We start from the raw sequence: 18,957 nt of genomic DNA, 5'->3' as shown, positions 1-18,957 counted from the left end.
ACTTGTTGAGTAGTTTGAGCCGTTTTTGTATAGATGGCGCTAGGATCAATTTTTAAAAATCTTAACTTTTGGCGATCTTTTTAAAATGCAAGTTTATCAAACAATTAGTTTAATTGATTTTAATATGAATTTTATAAGGAAGAGATAAAATAGAAATTTGGATGAATTTCACTTATTATAATGAAAAATAAGAAATACATACTTAGATACATACATACATGCGATTAGAGAAATTAATTCCAATATTGTGTTGTATGTTTGTTATAGTATTTATTTAAAAGAAATATGTATACATTGTTTAAAAAAATATGAAACAAGAAACCAAAATGAAATCCATGAATTTTGCGTATACTTACGAGTTACGACTCCATGGACGTATATAAATAACATGTTGCCATTCATTTTTATGCAATTTTATTTAATTATCATATCACTAAAATCAGACATTTAAATATTACAATCTTATTAGAAGTATATATTTCTGTACATCAGTGTCCTTAAAATAATTGTTCAGTCCTGTTTCAACTTTTGATCTGTGACTAATCTGGAATTTAAAGTTTTAATCTAACACTTGTTAGATTGGCTGACATTGAACTTTATTGTTGGATTGATCGATAATACCTAAAGAATTCATATTGTTTTAAACGCATGTTCTACTGCAGATTAAATTTAAGATTAAAATTCAATTTTGAAATCTGATTTGCAAGATAATTAAGTTAGGTTCAGTTTTAATTGTTTTCTCTATTAATGCTTTGTTAGAACTGAAAAAGTAAAATAATAATTACACATATATTTCGAATGCTATAAACTATTCCAGACAATTAACTCTAAGAATTTCTTTATCATTGTCATCAAGGTCAGAACAATACAATGCGTTGCATTCAGTATTGCTTTGGTTACTATTCATCATTTCGTCTTCTAAATCATGTTCGAAATCTATCTGGTTCGATTTCGATATTTCCCATCTAGGACGATGATGATTTTCTAATTTTAATTCCCGATATAGTTTCCTTATCGGTATTGTTCTCTTCAGCCGTCGTATAAAAGTTATTGAAGTCACCGACAATTTATCCTGAGATGTGATACTAGTATTACTGCCTATAAAGTTATCGGATACATCTGCGTACTCTCCACTATCAGATATGGCATCCCTCAAGGTCGGATCAAATCTTACTTGTTGAAATTGTTTAACTTTAGATTTTTCGTTGCTAATCATTCCATTGCTTTTCCTTCTGCTTTTTCTTCTTTTTATTCTTCTTCTAGGAGTATCTTCTGGTAATTCCCTTTCGTATAGTTTCTCCATTGGAATTATCTCTTCCTCATTGATTTCAATCACATCTTCAGGACCTAAATCATTTTATTTCCATTAGACTATTATCCGTGAAACATCTTTCTCAATTACTTTACCATCGCAACTATCTCTTTTCAATACATTATTTCTACTTTTAGTCAAACATGCCGTTTGTCCAAGGTCACCCCTAGAAGCATGCATTTTGCTTCCAGTCTGCGTACAACAATTCTTGGAACCACGAACGATATTTCTGTATTGTTTCCATGTCACGGAATTCTTAATTTTATTTCGTTCTTCCTTCTTGCAAGTATCTGAACATTTTTTACGAACCGGTGCGATCTTCAGATAAGGGTTATTACATTGTCCACATATTAGTTTCAATTCTGGTTCAGAGATTTCATTTTTCGTCTCGATAGGATTTTCCTTCTTGAAGCATCCTTTTGCTTTTTCAAAGTTATGACACGATTTACATTTTGTCCGTTCATTATCTTTCTCATGGTTAATGATTTTATGTTCTGAAGCTTTTTTCACGGTACTGTTTAATTGTTGCGGATTTTTGCTGCAATTAATATTTTCACAATTCTGACAAACCACGAGATTTGTTATATTTACCCCTTGCAGCGGCTGTTGAGAACGTTCTTTAATGTTTGAGCAGCCATCATTCTGTAAGGTACAGTTGGGAGGAATTTCGACTTTTGCATCTGAACTCGCACAGCTCGGTTTTTCATAACCCACCTTTTCTGTTCCAGTCATCTTTTTTAAAATAGTTGATTTTTTATTATTAACCCGAGCGTTGCTATTTATCTTTTCAGTGTCTTTTATTTCCTTATTGTGAACATTTCTCAATTTCCTATCTTGGGATGCCAGTTTTAATTTCTTATTTAACCGATCATCGCGTTTCCGTGCATCGTTCTTAACTTCTTTCGAAATGCTTTTACTCGTTTGAAGCGGTATTTTCTTGCGCGATTCTTTGTTTTCCTCCTGAAGCAGATCTTTCTTATTGACAATATGATCCTCGTTAAATTGACTCTTTACACTGTGTTCTATTTCTGCTTCGTCGTCTCCGTCATAAATACACGTAATTTGTGTGGAATTATCGTTGTTGCAGCCTCGTCGTCGCGTGCATTTAACGGATCGTTTGTGAACAAGAAATTTACATTTCCATGGATCCGGGATGCCTTGCATCAGGGGCAATCCTAACTCGTTCCATATCCTTTCAGTGGCGAACGATCTGACGCAGGAGGTTATTAAATTTTTCTGCTGAAAACACGTCTGCAGCGAATTACAGAATCCCTTTCTGATTAAATATTCTTTCCAGGTATCTGGAATACCGTGTCGCAGGTTGTTACAGTTTTCGTTAATATTTCCGACTTGTCCTTGACAAGAAATAATTGGCTGGGTTGTTAACAATTTAGGCGAATAAAATGGTCCGCGTACTACCTCGCAAATATGAAGATCTTTCTTTCTTCGAATTCGATTCGGAGATACCCATTTATGTGTCCATCCGGTACGTACTTTAAGATCATTTGTTTTCCCTCTTTGCATTCTTGTTTTATTCTGAATCATTTCAAGGAAATAGATTTGAAATTCTTGTTACTTTATAGTGGAAAATAAAACGTAAGGTAATTTCAGTAATATATTTGAAATACCTCGTAAAAAAAAAATAATCAAGGTTTCTTACCAGTCGGACATGTTGTGTAATTCTAACGTTTCTTACAATTATGAAACGTACATCATCAGTTACGAAGTAATAGTTAAATATAATGAGTTTTTGTTAAAAATACTTAATTCCCTTGTGAGATTATTATATCATCCTAATATTTTTTAAATTCTTTGGAATGTCCTTTTTACCATCTTGTTTCTAAATGAATTATTCCTACAACGTAATAGTATTAGTTTTCCAAGCGTTAAATTCTAGTGTTTTTTTATAAACAAACATTGTTAGTTTAGTAAACTCTTTTACCTGTTTGACAGATAAACTATGGAAATATGAAATAAAAATGAAAATTAAAGGAATTCACTTGATTTTTCGTTTGAAATTAAATTTGTAACGTGCAGCCATTTCTTAGTACCATTTATTCCTAGATTGAAACAGGGCTACCAATTATACATACTACCAACATTAAACCGGCATATAATTAAAAATAACATCGATTCTTCGAGTGTTGTGTAAGGTGATGAAAATGTTTGAAGTGACCAATGTCATTTCCCGATTAAACATGTCTTTGTTACGATCATTACCCACCGGACTTAATAGAAGTTCAAAGATATTATCCCGAAGCGTTCCAGCAGTATCTTATCACCCAAATGTAAGTATTTATTATTTTAATTTGTCGTGTTGATTCTACAACGAACTTCCTCGATTGCCTTCGGTAATCAATACCAAATAGCTATATCTATTATTAAACTGTGTATATAGCATGTCTGACCTTCATATTTTAATTAACTATAATGGTACCTTTTATATGCAAACCTTTTAAATATATGAGACGTGTATATGTCACATTATCCGGTAGTTATAGGTTATGTTGACGTATTTTTATTTTTGATATTGCTATATTACATCAGTTCTCAAATAAAACCAATATGTGTTATTTTGCAGGTATTAGATCACTATGAGAATCCAAGGAACGTGGGTTCCTTGGATAAAAATGACAACCAAGTTGGAACAGGTATCGTAGGAGCTCCTGCCTGTGGCGATGTAATGAAGCTTCAGATTAAAGTTGACGAGAAGGGAAAGATCGTTGATGCAAAGTTTAAAACCTTTGGCTGTGGTTCTGCTATCGCTTCAAGTTCATTAGCCACGGAATGGGTCAAAGGAAAGACAGTGAGTACTATGTTTTTGTAAATTTTTTATTATAAAACATATAATTTATTGATGTATGTTACAGGTTGATGAAGCATTGGCATTAAAAAATACCGATATTGCTAAAGAATTGTGCTTACCACCTGTCAAGCTGCACTGTTCAAGTAAGTGATATAGCAAAATAATTATTGGATATAGGTTGACATTTTTATGAACTGTTTGAAAACAGTTCAGAGCAATTAGTTTTAAGTAAAACTAAAGGAAATATGAAATGTGATAGTTATCCAGTTGCGCTTAATTTTCTATGTAAAATAAGTACAGAGCTTAACCTCTTGTTTTATATATTATAGTGCTTGCAGAAGATGCAATTAAGGCTGCTTTGTCAGATTACAGTATAAAACAAAAGCAAAAAATGAAAGAAAGCAAAGATACTGATTCAAATAAAACATGATTCAGACCTAGACAGCAATGAAGAGTAGTGCTAATTATAATTAGCCACTAAATAATTCATAGTTTAGGAACTTCACAAATTATTAACTGTGATTTGTATTTAAACATTGTAACTTGAATTAGATGGAGAGCTTTGTGTAGAAACACTTTGCTATATTATATTTTCATCGATGACAAGAAATAAATATATTTAACTAAACTGTTTAAACGAAAACGATGTTGTCATCCAAATGATCATTAGTTCAGATTTCATAAAATCATCTCATAAAATATCTGTTCATTGCTGTTAAATATTATTTCTACATTTTAATTTTTTCTAAGCAAAACATCCAACCAACTCAGCAATTAGATTTTACTAGCTAGAGTTAAGCAAGACGTTTACTTGCTTGAAGTAACAAATATTTTTGTTGACATGGATACTCGTCGTCAATGAAGTATTCCAGTGGCAATTTACAGCGTTGTTGACAGAAGCATTTCTATTTGTACATCTTGTGTTAACTCGAACCCATTACGCCATCAACGGCATTCTAACGCAATGATCGGCGGGGGGGGAAAGGGAGAGTCGAGATATCACTTTTTATCAATAAATATCGTTCTTTTAGATGTTACAATAACATTACAATAATTCAAGGAATTCATAAACCATTGTAATAATTTCATAGTTCAACATAATTTTTCCCATTTTTTTCTTTTCTGTAATAATATAATTTACTATAAAAAAAATTGTAGCATTAGATAAGATTGTATCTCCTGAGATATCCAAAAAGAATATTTTTTATTGAATAAATTTGTTAATTGTTGTGTGCGTTATCTTGCGATTCTCTCGAGAATATTTCTTTTCGCATAACCTGTATGACCACTATTATACGATAAGAAATATAGCGCGAAGGCATTGTAGTTTCCTCATAGCTGTGATTGTTCGATTAAATATTTACTCGCATTCTTGTATCTTCATCCGCGAGCAGGGATTATACGCATTCTCGAAGAATGTTTTCCAAGAATAAGACGATTCGATTCGAATTATCAAAATGCATAAACCGCATACGTGTTTTAAATACGAGAAGCCGGTTCGGTGACTCGAGCGTCATCCTTCTTATAACTGTCATCGCAACACCAATTGATGCTTAATAAGAACAAATATAGACTGAGTCATGCGTGTAGTTACTGCTGTCAATTGCATGTTTCAAGTTAATTTGCAATGGAGAACAATTAACTTGTTGTATTGTCTACGACTTTTCGCAACTACGTACGATCCGATACCCCGCAACATAGAGCAGTTCGTTTCTTATCTAGTCAAGATAAACCACGTGTTTTACTATTAGATGTCTTTTTTTCGACGAATATCAATAACCGCTGATTTTTATCATATTTTGATGAATTGCAAAGTAGACACTATTATATAATATAATTACATAATTAAAAGCACATCTATTGTGTGCTCTTCGGTATCTGGAATATCTGAAACGTTGCTTATCGTAATTCTGTAGATTCAGAATGCAGATCTGGTGTACGAGTATGGAGGATATATCGGTTTGTCGCGCATTTAACTCCATACGGCTGATAAAAATGAAGTGTTCGATTCGATGTGTACTTGAAAAAGAAGTAGGACATTTGCTTTGATCAAAACAACTTTTTCCAAATCCAGTGACTTAATATTACTTTGAATTTAGATTACCTATATGGTATTATTCGGACTGGTAAAATAATACTGTATCTTTGTTTCATTTTAAAAAATTCTTATCACTAGATTGCCGGACTCACATTCGTTAAAATAGGTATAGCACATATGGATTTTTGGAACTAAGGAGCGGGGAGGGGAAGGAATTAGTATTTGGATAAATTTCATAATTCTATTAAAAACCAACATTTATTTACTTATTTATTTATTATAAGCTAGATTAATCTTTGAAATTACTCGTGAGCCAGACCTGCAAAATGATGCATCAATTAAAAATTAGGCATTCGATTAAAATTAATTTAGAAATTAATTTTGTTATCATGTTTTATATCGCATACGTCCTGCTTCAAATATTTTGTTACCATCCAAACACTTATCGTTGAATATACTCATAATGGTTTCTCTTACAAACACGTGGTACCAGAAATCCGCGATATGACTGAAACGATAGAATCTCTTTTCTACAAAACTATACAATGACGCTGCATCAAAATTGTTTGCGTAGATTTCTGTTGGTGCGTTTCGCATTACAAATAAATCATCATGGAAATAAATATTGTAATATATTAGAACTAGGTAATAACCCGCTCTTCCCTCGCGTATCTAGAGCCCGTGTCAAAGAATCAAAGCAACCGAGAACAGCATATCGGTGAGACAATACTAATTTAACAATAAAACTTTTTTATTTTTGCTAGATGAATCCTTTATCAATAAAATTGTCAGGTATTACTGATTAAAATAAGACCAAACGTGATACAATTTGAAGCATATTTGAAGCAAATCTAAATTAGTTATACAAGCTTTAATGTTAATTTTATAAATTTTATTTGAGGTATTTTTTTTTATGTCAAGGGACCCTTTTTCAGAGCTCGCCTCGAACCCCCGAAATCTCAAGGCCGGCCCTGCTATTGATCTGAGCGAATGAAAAAGAAAGAGAAACCGCGATCTTGACAATCGGCAAAGATCAAACCTTGATCGCTTCTTCCTCTTTTGCACTTGCTGTACTTTTTTACTTCTCCCGGGTTTAGCGCCCGTGCCGACGCATTACGTATCGTTGAGGGGATGCGCGCGCAACTAAAATGTGCGACCCATAGACTTTCTAGAGAAAAATTGAAACCTCTGTAACTTTTGACTCCGATTATTGAGACGCACAAACACAACGGTTTTGAGCTAATCTCAGCGAGACCTTATTGAAATTTTATAAATATATTTATAGAAAATCTGTCATTAAATATTATTACAATAAAAACTATACAAAATATTCTTTTTGCGACGTTCTTCTCGTCGCTCTAACCCTAGTAGTTCTCAATTTGAAAAATAACGCTTTATATATATATATAAGATGTTTCATTTGAAATACCTTTTATGTCAGAAAACGATGATACTGACAATCGATTTAAATATTTATGGCGCGTATAGAGTAGACCTTCGCACGTGTGCCTAGAACCGAAAATTCTAGGAAAGAACTGAACGATTCGTTATCCCCTGCATAAAATCCCAATATTTAGGGTATCGTAAATTGAAAAGGGATCGTCAAGATAATATAGCGTTTCAAGAGGCGAGTAAACTTAACGATGAGTCGCTTTTCACGATAAGTCTTAAGTGCGGTTTCCTTGCAGCGATAACAAACATTTTTCGTTATTTCCATTCAATATAATCATAGCACGAGGTTTATCGGTGCTCATCTTGTTTTTCCTACCTCGATTTCTCTATTCAAAAGTGGGACGCCGTCGCGCGACAAATATTAAATTCGTCCGGCGTTCCGTCGCACAGAGAAACAATATACGTTATCCTACATCGGTGTCCTACTGTCTCGTGCCATTGTGTCCGTCATAAATTTTCCATTCTCTTTATTCCTTGCTTCGTCCTCTTTCTCGCTACTTTGTAATAGAAGGTAATAGAGCAGGAAGGCTAGACGAAGAAAAGAGAGGCACATAACGAACACCATTTTAAAAAATAGAGTGGGAGAATCGGTTGAACGCTGGAGGGAAGGAAAACGGGAGGACGCGGGCATGGTGGGAGTCAGGATGAAGTAGTGGTAAACGGGTCTGCGTAATACACAGCTGATCAGTCGTTCCGTGACGGACAATCCGTTCGGTTGTTGTCCAATTCGAAAGGGTGATTATCGTGGGGAGTTTTTTTTTTACACGGAATGACAGTGAGCCGCTGCGTATAAGAATTTCCTATACATACATGCCATTGTTTACGTGCTCTATGCAATTTGAAAAAGTAACAAAATTAAGAGGTACGGGCGGAGGTGTTGGCCCAGTGAAATTTCTTGCAACATCAACGCGCTGCGGGTCGCAGTTCGTAGCGTCGTCGGGTCAACTATATCGTCGTTATTTTTCTCTTTTTCGAAGAAAATCGTTGACGCGTGAAAGGTCTATGACCGATTCACGAGGTTTCCCTTATCAGAGGAGCAAAAAAAGCTACAGTAGCGTAGGTGTAAACAGCATCAGATTCAAATTGATGAAGTCCGAGGCGATCGGAGAGGAGGACACGACTGCTGATCCTGCAGTTTGTGAACATTGATACTGGTGTACTCGTAGGTCGCAATATATTTATTTTTCTGTATTGTAATTTCTTCGGTGGATATCGGTCTAGCTATTGTTCTATCTTTTTTTTTTCCATCGCATTTATTAGTTTATACGACGGTGGTCCTGCGTGAAATTCTTCGTACGAGCAACGATTGCTTTTCCTTTGTATAATTATACGTATACATGTGTGGGTGCGCGCGCACGCAAGTGTGAACGTAAAAAAGAAAAGGTCGATGACAATGCAACGAGTCCAAGATCAGGACAATGGAATCAACATCAAATTTGGTGCGAGCAAAAATAAGAAAGGGGATTATAAATTGGTGTCACAACACTTGGAAAATGAGAAGAAAAGTAACTTCAATGGGACCAATAAACAAGGTAAGTCCATTCGATATTTTCAAAAGAAACAACATGTCGTTTCCGGTTTGTATTTTAAGAAAATTGCCGCCATAATTTTCTTTTATCTCGGTTATTTAAAAATATCTTGTATACTGATAGTAATTTTAGCTTCTAAATGAGTTAATAACAGAAAGTTTTTTCTTTTTTTTTTTTTTTTTTTTTTTCAGATTAACGTTATTTTTAATATGCTATAATTAAAAAGTTCAATGTTTATCTTTGATATTTAAGCGTGCATTTAAGATAAAAGGGATAATGTGGGTGTAGTATAGTACATAGTTTACTCATTTTGAATCATCATTTTATCATGAACTATGCGGAAGTAATAAAGATAAATGTTATCTTTATGAATAAATTCACTAATATAGATATTTTATATTTTTCAGTTAAAAAGGTAACGGCAGAGGAAGACTTAGTTCCACCGGATGGAGGATGGGGCTGGCTTGTACTTTTAGCATCCGTTATGGTCAATTTACTTATCCCAGGAACAGTGAAATCTTTTGGCGTTCTATTCGTTGAATTTCTTGAAGTTTTTGATGCATCGCCTTCCGCAGCTGCATGGATACCAGCGTTATGTTATTTTCTATACAGTTCTCTTGGTAAAACATTTCTTTTATTTAATATAATATTTGAAAGAAAATTATTATTTACAGCTGAGATTAAATTACATTTTAATTTGTTATTGTAGGGCCTCTGTCCAGTATATTATCGGTTAAATATTCTTACCGGACAGTAACTCTATTAGGAGGAACATTTGCAGCTGCAGGAATGATGCTAAGTTATTTTGCAGACTCTGTGGCCTTCCTGTGCGTTAGGTAATAATAGAAACATCAAATAAAAATGTATATTTGAAGCATACATTCCTTTAAATCTAAACATACAAGCTAATTATTTCTTCTGTCCTTAGCTATGGTGTCTTGGTTGGAACAGGAGCAGGATTGGCTTTCCCTCCAACTGTATATATTGTAACATCTTACTTTGTACGGCTGCGTGGACTTGCGAATGGACTTTGTATATCTGGTAGTGCATTGGGTTCAATATTCCTTCCACCCATCCTAGGAGTTCTTCTACGAGAATATGGTTACAGGTATGTCATTTTATTTCCATTTACAAATAAATAGGTGTGGCTTTATTCATACAAAATGATCCTATAATTACAAAAAAGAAAAATTAGACCAAGAAACCAGGATAAATGATTGAGATTAAAAATTAAATTGTTGTTTTATTTTTAATAAAACATTTGTTTTGTTTAAATTGAATATTTATATTCAACTCCTTTTTTTTTTCTTTTCTTTTCATTACATAAATAATGCAAGACACGCTTCAGTATATTAATTTTATTTAATTTGATTTCAACAAAATTTAATATGTCTAATTTTTGTGCAATTTGTGACATAGAATGTGTTTGAAACAAATTCCAAGATTTTGTGTATCATTCACGTGCATCTTCTCGTTCTCGTGAAGATCTGCAAATAAAGTGTTTTTGTCGTAGAAAGTTTGTATGTTTTGTGAAGGATTATATCTGGTGAGTATTTATAAATCATTATTACAATTAATTAAATGTTACTATTGACTGATATCATGTATGCGCCTAGTTTCTTTCACACGATGCTGAAATGAACCACGCGTGTGCATTTATGTACAGAGCAATTACAATTTTCTATAGCTGTTTTACAGCTTCTCAATCAAACGTCTGTTATCGTCGAAGGTAACTGTTCGACACTCGTACGGTGATGTATGAAATATCTACGTGTCGGGTGTCGAAGAACCGCTGATTAACTTTAACGTTCTATAAACAGAAACAGTTTTTCTATTAAATCGAGAAGTCTACACCGAAAATAACGCTTGTGACGCTTTAGGTAAGAATCAGTTTTCCGTTAAACATAGTTTTTTTTTATATTTTTATATCTGTTAAACAGAGATTAATACCACGCTTTTCACTTAACTTATCGCCAGTTACATTGTGTGTAATATATATTTTAACGCTTCGTTTTAAAAATAGACACAACTACGCCGAGACCGCAATTAAAAAAAAAAAAAAAAAAAATAAGGAACGAGTAGGCCTGGGTCATTATTACACGACGTATTGTACCGTGATGATTTTTCTCCACGATGATAAAGATGAGTTCCTTGGCCGGGTGGTTATTTAAAGACTGGGACGCAATCCTTCTACCGATTTCCTTCAGATACTTATCGCCAGTGTAAACGATACGACATCTGTTCTATCTTTGCGCAATTACGTATTGGAATTAAAGTACATTCCACTATTTAGAATAAAAGTGTAAACGTTTATTCGAAATACATGTGTATATGTACATGGAAGATAATCATTATTCTTTTTTTTTTGTCTCTTTCAAAACGGATTGATCATTAAACTAACAAAAAAGCCCGTTGCATAGCTGATGAAAGAAATTTATATGCACGTCTCATTGTTGTTTATATGTGCATACATAACAAACCACGTCCGTGAGAACTACGGAAACGTACTTGACGTACTGACGTTGAAAGTGTCTGGTCTTTTCAATTATGCGTGTTGTATATATATATATGTGATAAACGCGTGATACTCACGTGTCTAGCGTTAATGTGTCGTAATTCAAAAGAGGAATTAAGATAACTCCAATTCATTATCCGTTACAGTTCGTTTATTGAAAGCTGTGATAGATGAAACATAGAAGAAATAATTGTTTCATTTTAATTTATAAAATTATCTTTCTTTACTTTTGTTTTATTTCGTTAATTTTAATTTATACCACACGTAGAATACAGCCCATTCTTTTATCTTTAGTTTCATCGTGTATGCAATGTAAGTAAAAGTTCTTGTCGAACGATAAATAAGACAGAGTGTAAATTGTTCTTTCAGCATTTTATTTTCAAACGTTTTACTTTCCAGTGACACGAGACACACGCTTTGTGTCAAAATGATTTTTCGCCAACCGAGAATTTATGGTCATTATATAATCGTAATTAGTACGCGTCTATCAAATAAAGTAACCGCCGAATGTGGAATACGTAATAAATCAGATTTTTAATTATATAGTATTATCGCACAAGCGAGATTCAACATTGTTCACGTCTAAGCGTCCCTTTATTTTTTTCTTTTGTTACAGAAAAATGTGTTCCATGGATGAAGACAGGGACAAAATGCAAGAAGATGAACTTCTCTCGTACCGCTGAATATTGTACGCGATCTGAAACACATGCTAAAAATATCATTTACATCCCGATCTATAAATAGCGAAAAAGGGATACACGTTAAATCTTTGATAACTTTCTTCCTTTCTTTCTCTGTTTTCAAAGATTTAGTGTAAACGCGTTAGCATTGATTTTTGAAGAAATGTTCAAACACCTTTTGTTTCACATTAATTCCTTCAGTTAATATATTTAAATTATAAGTACCTGATCTTTGGTCACATTTTATCTGTATAAAAAGTTTCAGATTGACGCGCAAATTGGGTATGTCATAGTCTGCTCCAACTGGAACATGAATTTTCGGTCCAGACTATGAAACACCTATGTAACATCCAATGGATTCAATTGAGTCATTTAAAATAAGAACTTCATTAGGATAAGTCTTATATATCCTTAGATATATAAGACTTTGTGATAAGAAAATTATGTGAATGTGAGCAAGCAAAATCTGTGATACATGAATCTTTTATTAGCATTGTCAAACTATATTTCTCAACCTTTATATATATTTTTTTATACATATATTATGAAACATGGTACTTTACAACCATGTTTCAATTATGTAATTAAGGCTATATGCAAGGAATATAGAAAATAAAGCGTTTTTATAAACGCTTGTATTTTATTATCTTCTGAATTGTTTTCATTTCATTATGTGTAATCATCAGATGTTCAAAAGTATTTCCTATTCCACTCCATGTTTACATAATTATTATACTAATGGTATAACTTTAGTAAAATTTAAAAAAGGAAAGAATAATTATCTATTTAGTAACATTAGGGAAACTTCAAGTACTTGTTTGTGTGTAATTGACATTTGAAGCCACGCTGTATTCTACTAATGTTTCTTACCGATTCCTTTTTCTCAACAGTCACGGATTATCCTGGTGACGATATTGTAAGCAATATCAATCCTGTCGATGAACCGAACGAAACGCTAAAATTTATTTTACTTTTTTACAGAGGTGCAGTATTAATAATGGGGGCTGTCACTTTAAATGTATGGGCGAGTGCTCTTTTGTACGAACCGGTGGAAAAACACATGGTGCCCGCGTCACCGTCAAACAAGTCGAACAACGACGACTTGGAGGCCGCATCGAACACGATAACTAGTCCAGAAGATGAGAAGCAACCGAAACTGGTTGATTCTTCCTCGAATTCGAACGAGAAGGCTGCGCCAATAGTACCAAAGAGCGCGTCTAGCGTTGCATTAGAATATTACAAGAATACACCTGTCCAGGGAAGGACTAGAAAAATAAGTATGCCTACTGGACGAGAGATAGCTGGCCAGATGCATAGTACTCCAGCCCTGCACGCGGTTCCAGAACGAGGTGCTGATGCCAATAAATTGTTCAGACGCCAGAGATCACCGTTTCAATCTCCTAGCACGTCGTCGTTTAATTACGTTAGCACGCCGTATCATGGAAGCACGTTGTCTGCTTTACATCCGGAAAGAGCGTCCACGTTGACGTTGAACGCAATATCAAGTACGTTCACAAGAAAAACTACCGACGAGGGGAACAAAGACGAAGAGAAGCAACAGAACAAATTCTTCGATTTCAGTTTACTGAAAGATCCAATTTATTTAGTTATATTGATATCAAACTCTACCAACGCTGTCAGTTACACCAACTTTGTTATACTATTGCCAGCGTACGCGATCTCCTTAGGCTTTGACAAAAACATGTCTTCCCTTCTTCTTTCGACCGTTTCGATCTTAGATTTAATAGGACGTATCGGGGGCTCCGCTTTCTCCGATGTCTCAATAATGCCAAAGCACTGGTACTTCGTTGGAGGATTGCTCATTTCTGGAATCTCGTTAGCTCTTTTACCAATTGCCACTAGCTACACAATGCTGTCTGTTTATTGCGGTGTTTTCGGTTTAGCATCCGGTATATACGTCGGTATTACCGCGGTTATCATGGCTGACATGCTTGGAACAGAGAAGCTAACTTCTTCTTATGGGATTTCATTGTTCGTTAATGGAATCATTCAGCTCATTGGTCCACCGATTTGCGGTATTATATTTGAACAGATTGGGAGTTACGGTCCGATTTTTAGTATCTTGGGAATAATTTTAGTAGTTGGTGCTTCTTTGTGGGGATTCGTTCCATTCATTAGGAAAAAACAGGACGCTTTAGAGAAAGAGAACTCGATTGAAAAGTTATAGTGTCTTTAGTTATTGGGATTGATTATTTTACGATGGACGAAAGCTTGATTGTATGATTATCTTAGGATGTAATTATTATATCCATAGGGCGTGTATCGAGATCTATATAAAAAGATACAATTATGAAATACTGTGATGTTAGAATGAATGTTATGTATGTATATACCACTGGCACTGTGATGATGTTATAATACAATCCACGCACACGTATTTTCAGGTGGATTAACGAGGAAACAATTTTCAGAATATATATTTTTACCAAACGCGAAAGTATTTTCTTTTTCTCGAAAGTTAGAAATATCTTGCCTTACATAGGAAAAGAAAATTATTCTTTGGATATAAATTCTCGTGGGTACTAAAAAACAAATGGAACTGTAAGTACTTAGTTTAAAGATGCACTAGCTGTTGGTGCTAATGTAATTAAAACAGATGCAATAATATAATTTAGTACACGTACAATTTTCTTAGGATATATGTATACAGTTGTAAAAACAAAAAAGAATTAAGTAACTCTTCTTGTTACATATACACTAAAGATAGGGTCAGTCAATTTTGTTATCAATTCAATTCATTTATAATTCACCGAAAAATATGCCTTACAAAATAAAACATAAGCACTTTGTAATTAATGAATTACGTTTATAATACTATGCCGTATGTAAAATAAATAACAATAAAAAAACATGCGCATGTCCTTTTTTTTATAACAAAATAAATAAAATAATCAGTATCATCAGAAGGATTATACAATACTGATATTTGATGTTTGTTTAATTCATGGATAATAACGTTATTTGTCACCAATTTTTTTTAAATCTACACTTTTTTAATATCTACAAAATGAAAATTGAAATAGGATCCCTTTACTTTCTTTTCTTTCATACTATTCAATTTATTTCAATAATATAATTTACTTTTCTTTAGGTGCTTCTTCAGGAATAGCTGGAGGATTATCTCGGAAATTAGGGAATTGTTCCCATGGAGCAGATAAATCAAATTTACGAAATTCTTGTGCCAATTCTAACGGTTCACATACAACTCTTTTCTTTTCGTCATCATAACGTACCTGAACATAAAGAAACAATTATTATAAAATAATACTAGCTCTGTTTTACAGAAACTCAGTGGTACATCAATTTTGTTACCTCGACATAACCAGATAAAGGAAAATCTTTTCTTAATGGATGTCCTTCAAAACCATAATCTGTAAGAATTCTACGAAGGTCTGAATGATTAAGAAAGAATATGCCAAACATATCCCATATTTCTCTTTCATACCAATTAGCAGCATCAAATACATGTTCTGCCGATGGTACGGGTGTTAATTCATCTGTATATGATTTTACCTTAATACGAGTATTAAATCTCAATGACAAGATCATGTAGACAAGCTAGAAATCACAAGATATAATATAACATCTGTTAAAAAACATACAAAAGTATTCAGAGCTGTATAGAACCTCACTTCGAATCTATATGTACGACTAGGAACATCTACTGCAGTAATATCTGACAAGTTAATAAACTGAGCGTTGTGATGGTTCCTTAAGAACGATAGTGTTGGAATAATTCCATCTGGACAAACTAATATCTCAAGTTCATCACCAGCTGCTATCTGGACTTTCTGTACATATTTTGGTAAACATTCAGCAACATATTGACCAAAATCTTTTATCTGTTCCACATCTGTTGTAACTTTGCGTATTGTTGCTGTAAAGAAAATGAAGAAATCTATTAAAGATCTCTTCTTTCAAATATGCAAAGATGTATAACACTTTTATTTCAAGAACTGTTAAGAAATAAAAGTATGTCTATGAAAGTATGAATATTATATATATATATAGTGAATAATAATTTTACGTACGCCTTTCTATCTTTTCGCTATCCGTAGTATTGGTCCTTATTGAAGGAAGAAGATTTGGATAACCTATCAATTTAGTTTACAATTCATTATATAATACAAGGGAATAATGATTAAAGAAATAACATGCAAATTTATTTACACTTTGGCACGATAACAGGAAAACTTCGTGACAATTTCCAACAGTTTTTTAATAGAGATGTCATTTTTACAAAAACCTTTCTTCCCTGTTAAAGTAAATATGGAACGGATGCACTAACACAGTGCACGCGATATTGCGCACTCTAGGTGTAAAATTGGAACGTTTTGTCTTTATCATATTATTAAAAGTCCAATTATTGCGCAAATAAGAAGACAGTATTACAACTTCTTTATTGCAATACAATGTTTATATTTATATAAATAAAATTTTAAAACTTTACAGGAAGAAACAATATAGGAAACTCATTTTATGTTATTTTATTAATCATTTACATTATTGCTTACAGTATTATTCTTGTAATAAAAAATATTATATGTATGTGATTATTTTTACAATGATATTGCACAAAAATATATATGATAGTTGTATATAATCATCAACTACACATGATATTTTTTGAGATACATTGTTGTTCAACTTTTTGCATTTCTACAAGTATAGTTGCTATGGCATGTCTTAGCTGATGAAACTTTGATAGAGATAATTCAAATATTTCATGTTTCCCATTGTTGAATATCCATTCCATAACAATATGTGGCTCTAAGACCCTGCTTAAAATGCTAAAAGTATACCAAAATATATCAATGAAGATATTAAAAGGTAAGGTTATACTATTCATTTCATTTAGAGTAATATACAGTACATATAACAGAATAAAATTACCTAGAACAAATAGTAATGTCTACACGCCATTTACAGGATACTATATATGGATAAAATTTTGTCTTTTCTATCAATCCTGATATTAATTCTGTTCTTTTCTGACCATATACAACTGTGGACAAATCATCAATACATTCTGAAGGTAATCTGTAAAAAAATACACTATTATATACTATGAAATTGATCAAATACTCTATGCAATTGATAAAGTACATACTTTAGCTCTTCTAATACCTGCTTAAATTCAGCAGGTTTAACGTTTTGAAATAATACACCTAAATGAATTTTTAAAATTGTATAAATAACTGAATAATATTCATCTACAGTTTCTTCCGGTACATTGTATTTTTGACTTATTCTGTCTAACACTCCATTCTCTATATATTCTTGATTTATTGCCTTTACTGCTACTGTAAATGGAAACACAATATTAATCATTATGGTTCTCGAAGTACAATGTACGATATTAAAATTGAACGTACTTTGTATCAAAGGACGAACAAATACTTTTTTTAATTTGGGTAAAACTTTCGTTTTATTTCCTAAAGCGTACGTAAGTTGCGTTTGGAAACTTGACATTGTTGTTCTGATTTTGTATTTTTTTTACTGTTTTAGATGCATGTATTAATTTTTGAAACAAACTTTCGTGCAACTGCTAATGGAACTTGTTATTCTGTCATTCCAAAGATGAAAATTTGTTTTCATCGTTTAACGCCATCTAACAGAACACAGATTCAGTGAACACCATGAATTACCTACTAAAATAATTTTGAAAAATATAAAATACGCAATATCTTCAGCACGTTGTACAAAGAAAATTATACTTATTCGTATTGTGATGTAAGTATACTTTAATGATGTCAGTAATTTAGTTATCATGATAGAAAGTAGATGACTAATTCATAATGTATTATTATAAGTTATAGGGGAGTATAATAAGAAAGAAATGGTTCCAGTGTGAATTTTTTACATTGCTAATATAATTCAAATAAAATATAAGAAATACCATTTAATATTTTAAAATAATATATTACAAGAAGCACTATGAAAAGAAAAATTTGGAAAGAGTTGTACAACTGACCGTGTGGCCTAATGGATAAGGCGTCGGACTTCGGATCCGAAGATTGCAGGTTCGAGTCCTGTCACGGTCGAAAGAATGATTTTTTTTTCCTTACATTTTTTTTGTTATTGTGATGGTTTTATATCTTACATAGAACTAAACTGTTATCTTGGAACGTAGTGAATATTAAATTATAAATTGCTTTTTTTAATAAGCTTTCATAAATTAAAGAATTAGATTCACTCATCATCAAGAGATACAGTGGAGTTCAAAGTTCTATTAACTGTCATATTATTTGTTTATTTACAGAGTAGTTGTGGTGGTAATGCGATTGTTACAAGCATTAGCAACTGAATAATTAACACAGAGTAAAAGAATAATAAAAATGATTCCTTCGAGCCGGATTTGAACCAGCGACCTATGGATGTCTACTTATTTTAACAGTACCTACTACAGTCCACCGCTCTACCAACTGAGCTATCGAAGGTTTTTGGTTTCAGTTTGAAATTTATCATTCGGATTGAAATGGATTTAATTACAGTATAAATTAAGTAGCCTCAGCCGATCTTAAAAAAATATGTACGTCGATTTGAAGTAGAGACTGAATCAAAGTAGAATCTATTAGAAGAGTAATATTTTGTATTATATACA

The 18,957-nt window shown here is 32.7% G+C and overlaps 5 protein-coding genes and 2 non-coding genes across 12 annotated transcripts; 3 read left to right on the top strand and 4 right to left on the bottom strand.

Annotated features, from left to right (window-relative positions):
* Nucleotides 1-259: 259 nt before the first annotated feature.
* On the bottom strand, nt 260-3,378 carry LOC117610741 (uncharacterized). Of its 4 annotated transcripts, none has more exons than XM_076693216.1 (5): nt 3,255-3,378; nt 2,973-3,167; nt 2,732-2,848; nt 1,408-2,667; nt 260-1,347 (listed from the first exon to the last, which is right to left on the bottom strand). In XM_076693216.1, exons 3-5 carry the CDS (start codon nt 2,781-2,783, stop codon nt 809-811), a joined length of 1,851 nt encoding a protein of 616 aa, XP_076549331.1. In that variant the 5' UTR covers nt 2,784-2,848; nt 2,973-3,167; nt 3,255-3,378; the 3' UTR covers nt 260-808. The 4 variants fall into 4 exon arrangements, with proteins under 4 accessions (XP_076549331.1, XP_076549332.1, XP_034194377.1 ...); XM_076693217.1 differs by having other exon boundaries at nt 1,408-2,613; XM_076693215.1 differs by having other exon boundaries at nt 261-1,347; nt 1,408-2,848.
* Nucleotides 3,379-3,442: 64 nt separating this feature from the next.
* IscU (Iron-sulfur cluster assembly enzyme) lies at nt 3,443-4,572 on the top strand. Its single transcript, XM_034338510.2, has 4 exons — nt 3,443-3,600; nt 3,894-4,118; nt 4,183-4,261; nt 4,448-4,572. Exons 1-4 carry the CDS (start codon nt 3,469-3,471, stop codon nt 4,546-4,548), a joined length of 537 nt encoding a protein of 178 aa, XP_034194401.1. The 5' UTR covers nt 3,443-3,468; the 3' UTR covers nt 4,549-4,572.
* Nucleotides 4,573-8,291: 3,719 nt separating this feature from the next.
* Nucleotides 8,292-14,811, top strand: hrm (solute carrier family 16 member hermes). Of its 3 annotated transcripts, none has more exons than XM_076693221.1 (6): nt 8,292-8,470; nt 8,586-9,140; nt 9,545-9,757; nt 9,847-9,973; nt 10,066-10,245; nt 13,314-14,811. In XM_076693221.1, exons 2-6 carry the CDS (start codon nt 8,996-8,998, stop codon nt 14,518-14,520), a joined length of 1,872 nt encoding a protein of 623 aa, XP_076549336.1. In that variant the 5' UTR covers nt 8,292-8,470; nt 8,586-8,995; the 3' UTR covers nt 14,521-14,811. The 3 variants fall into 3 exon arrangements, with proteins under 3 accessions (XP_076549336.1, XP_076549334.1, XP_076549335.1); XM_076693219.1 differs by having other exon boundaries at nt 8,292-8,770; nt 8,869-9,140; XM_076693220.1 differs by having other exon boundaries at nt 8,292-8,774; nt 8,869-9,140.
* A 222-nt stretch (nt 14,812-15,033) lies between these two features.
* Nucleotides 15,034-16,682, bottom strand: ND-30 (NADH:ubiquinone oxidoreductase core subunit S3). Its single transcript, XM_076693262.1, has 6 exons — nt 16,524-16,682; nt 16,385-16,447; nt 15,986-16,230; nt 15,666-15,911; nt 15,435-15,586; nt 15,034-15,353 (listed from the first exon to the last, which is right to left on the bottom strand). The coding sequence occupies exons 1-6, from the start codon at nt 16,585-16,587 to the stop codon at nt 15,347-15,349; spliced, it is 777 nt and encodes a 258-aa protein (XP_076549377.1). The 5' UTR covers nt 16,588-16,682; the 3' UTR covers nt 15,034-15,346.
* Nucleotides 16,683-16,850: 168 nt separating this feature from the next.
* LOC143308244 (COMM domain-containing protein 5) lies at nt 16,851-17,869 on the bottom strand. The gene is made up of 4 exons (XM_076693265.1): nt 17,729-17,869; nt 17,464-17,656; nt 17,247-17,393; nt 16,851-17,143 (listed from the first exon to the last, which is right to left on the bottom strand). The coding sequence occupies exons 1-4, from the start codon at nt 17,823-17,825 to the stop codon at nt 16,960-16,962; spliced, it is 621 nt and encodes a 206-aa protein (XP_076549380.1). The 5' UTR covers nt 17,826-17,869; the 3' UTR covers nt 16,851-16,959.
* Nucleotides 17,870-18,324: 455 nt separating this feature from the next.
* TRNAR-UCG (transfer RNA arginine (anticodon UCG)) lies at nt 18,325-18,397 on the top strand. The gene has a single exon. It is a non-coding gene; the product is annotated as a tRNA-Arg (tRNA).
* A 299-nt stretch (nt 18,398-18,696) lies between these two features.
* TRNAY-GUA (transfer RNA tyrosine (anticodon GUA)) lies at nt 18,697-18,793 on the bottom strand. Its single transcript has 2 exons — nt 18,757-18,793; nt 18,697-18,732 (listed from the first exon to the last, which is right to left on the bottom strand). It is a non-coding gene; the product is annotated as a tRNA-Tyr (tRNA).
* Nucleotides 18,794-18,957: the final 164 nt, after the last annotated feature.

The sequence above is a fragment of the Osmia lignaria genome, chromosome 3 (genome assembly GCF_051020975.1).
Source record: "Osmia lignaria lignaria isolate PbOS001 chromosome 3, iyOsmLign1, whole genome shotgun sequence".
Taxonomy (NCBI): Eukaryota; Metazoa; Arthropoda; class Insecta; order Hymenoptera; family Megachilidae; genus Osmia; species Osmia lignaria.
Note: the sequence above shows the minus strand (reverse complement) of the source record. Positions and strands in the feature narration are given on the sequence as shown.

Excerpts from the sequence above, each read along its gene's own strand:
- ND-30 (XM_076693262.1), bottom strand. The coding sequence starts at position 16,587 with ATGACATCTCTATTAAAAAACTGTTGGAAATTGTCACGAAGTTTTCCT. Across the intron at positions 16,231-16,384 it reads TAGCGAAAAGATAGAAAGGC|CAACAATACGCAAAGTTACA; the intron begins GTACGTAAAATT and ends TTTTCTTTACAG. Across the intron at positions 15,587-15,665 it reads CTTTATCTGGTTATGTCGAG|GTACGTTATGATGACGAAAA; the intron begins GTAACAAAATTG and ends CTTTATGTTCAG.
- LOC143308244 (XM_076693265.1), bottom strand. The coding sequence starts at position 17,825 with ATGTCAAGTTTCCAAACGCAACTTACGTACGCTTTAGGAAATAAAACG. Across the intron at positions 17,657-17,728 it reads TGTTCGTCCTTTGATACAAA|TAGCAGTAAAGGCAATAAAT; the intron begins GTACGTTCAATT and ends TTCCATTTACAG. Across the intron at positions 17,144-17,246 it reads GACATTACTATTTGTTCTAG|CATTTTAAGCAGGGTCTTAG; the intron begins GTAATTTTATTC and ends GTATACTTTTAG.
- hrm (XM_076693221.1), top strand. The coding sequence starts at position 8,996 with ATGACAATGCAACGAGTCCAAGATCAGGACAATGGAATCAACATCAAA. Across the intron at positions 9,758-9,846 it reads TTTTCTATACAGTTCTCTTG|GGCCTCTGTCCAGTATATTA; the intron begins GTAAAACATTTC and ends TTGTTATTGTAG. Across the intron at positions 10,246-13,313 it reads CTACGAGAATATGGTTACAG|AGGTGCAGTATTAATAATGG; the intron begins GTATGTCATTTT and ends ACTTTTTTACAG.
- LOC117610741 (XM_076693215.1), bottom strand. The coding sequence starts at position 2,836 with ATGCAAAGAGGGAAAACAAATGATCTTAAAGTACGTACCGGATGGACA. Across the intron at positions 1,348-1,407 it reads GAAAAGAGATAGTTGCGATG|GTCCTGAAGATGTGATTGAA; the intron begins GTAAAGTAATTG and ends AAAATGATTTAG.
- IscU (XM_034338510.2), top strand. The coding sequence starts at position 3,469 with ATGAAAATGTTTGAAGTGACCAATGTCATTTCCCGATTAAACATGTCT. Across the intron at positions 4,119-4,182 it reads AATGGGTCAAAGGAAAGACA|GTTGATGAAGCATTGGCATT; the intron begins GTGAGTACTATG and ends TGTATGTTACAG. Across the intron at positions 4,262-4,447 it reads TGTCAAGCTGCACTGTTCAA|TGCTTGCAGAAGATGCAATT; the intron begins GTAAGTGATATA and ends TATATATTATAG.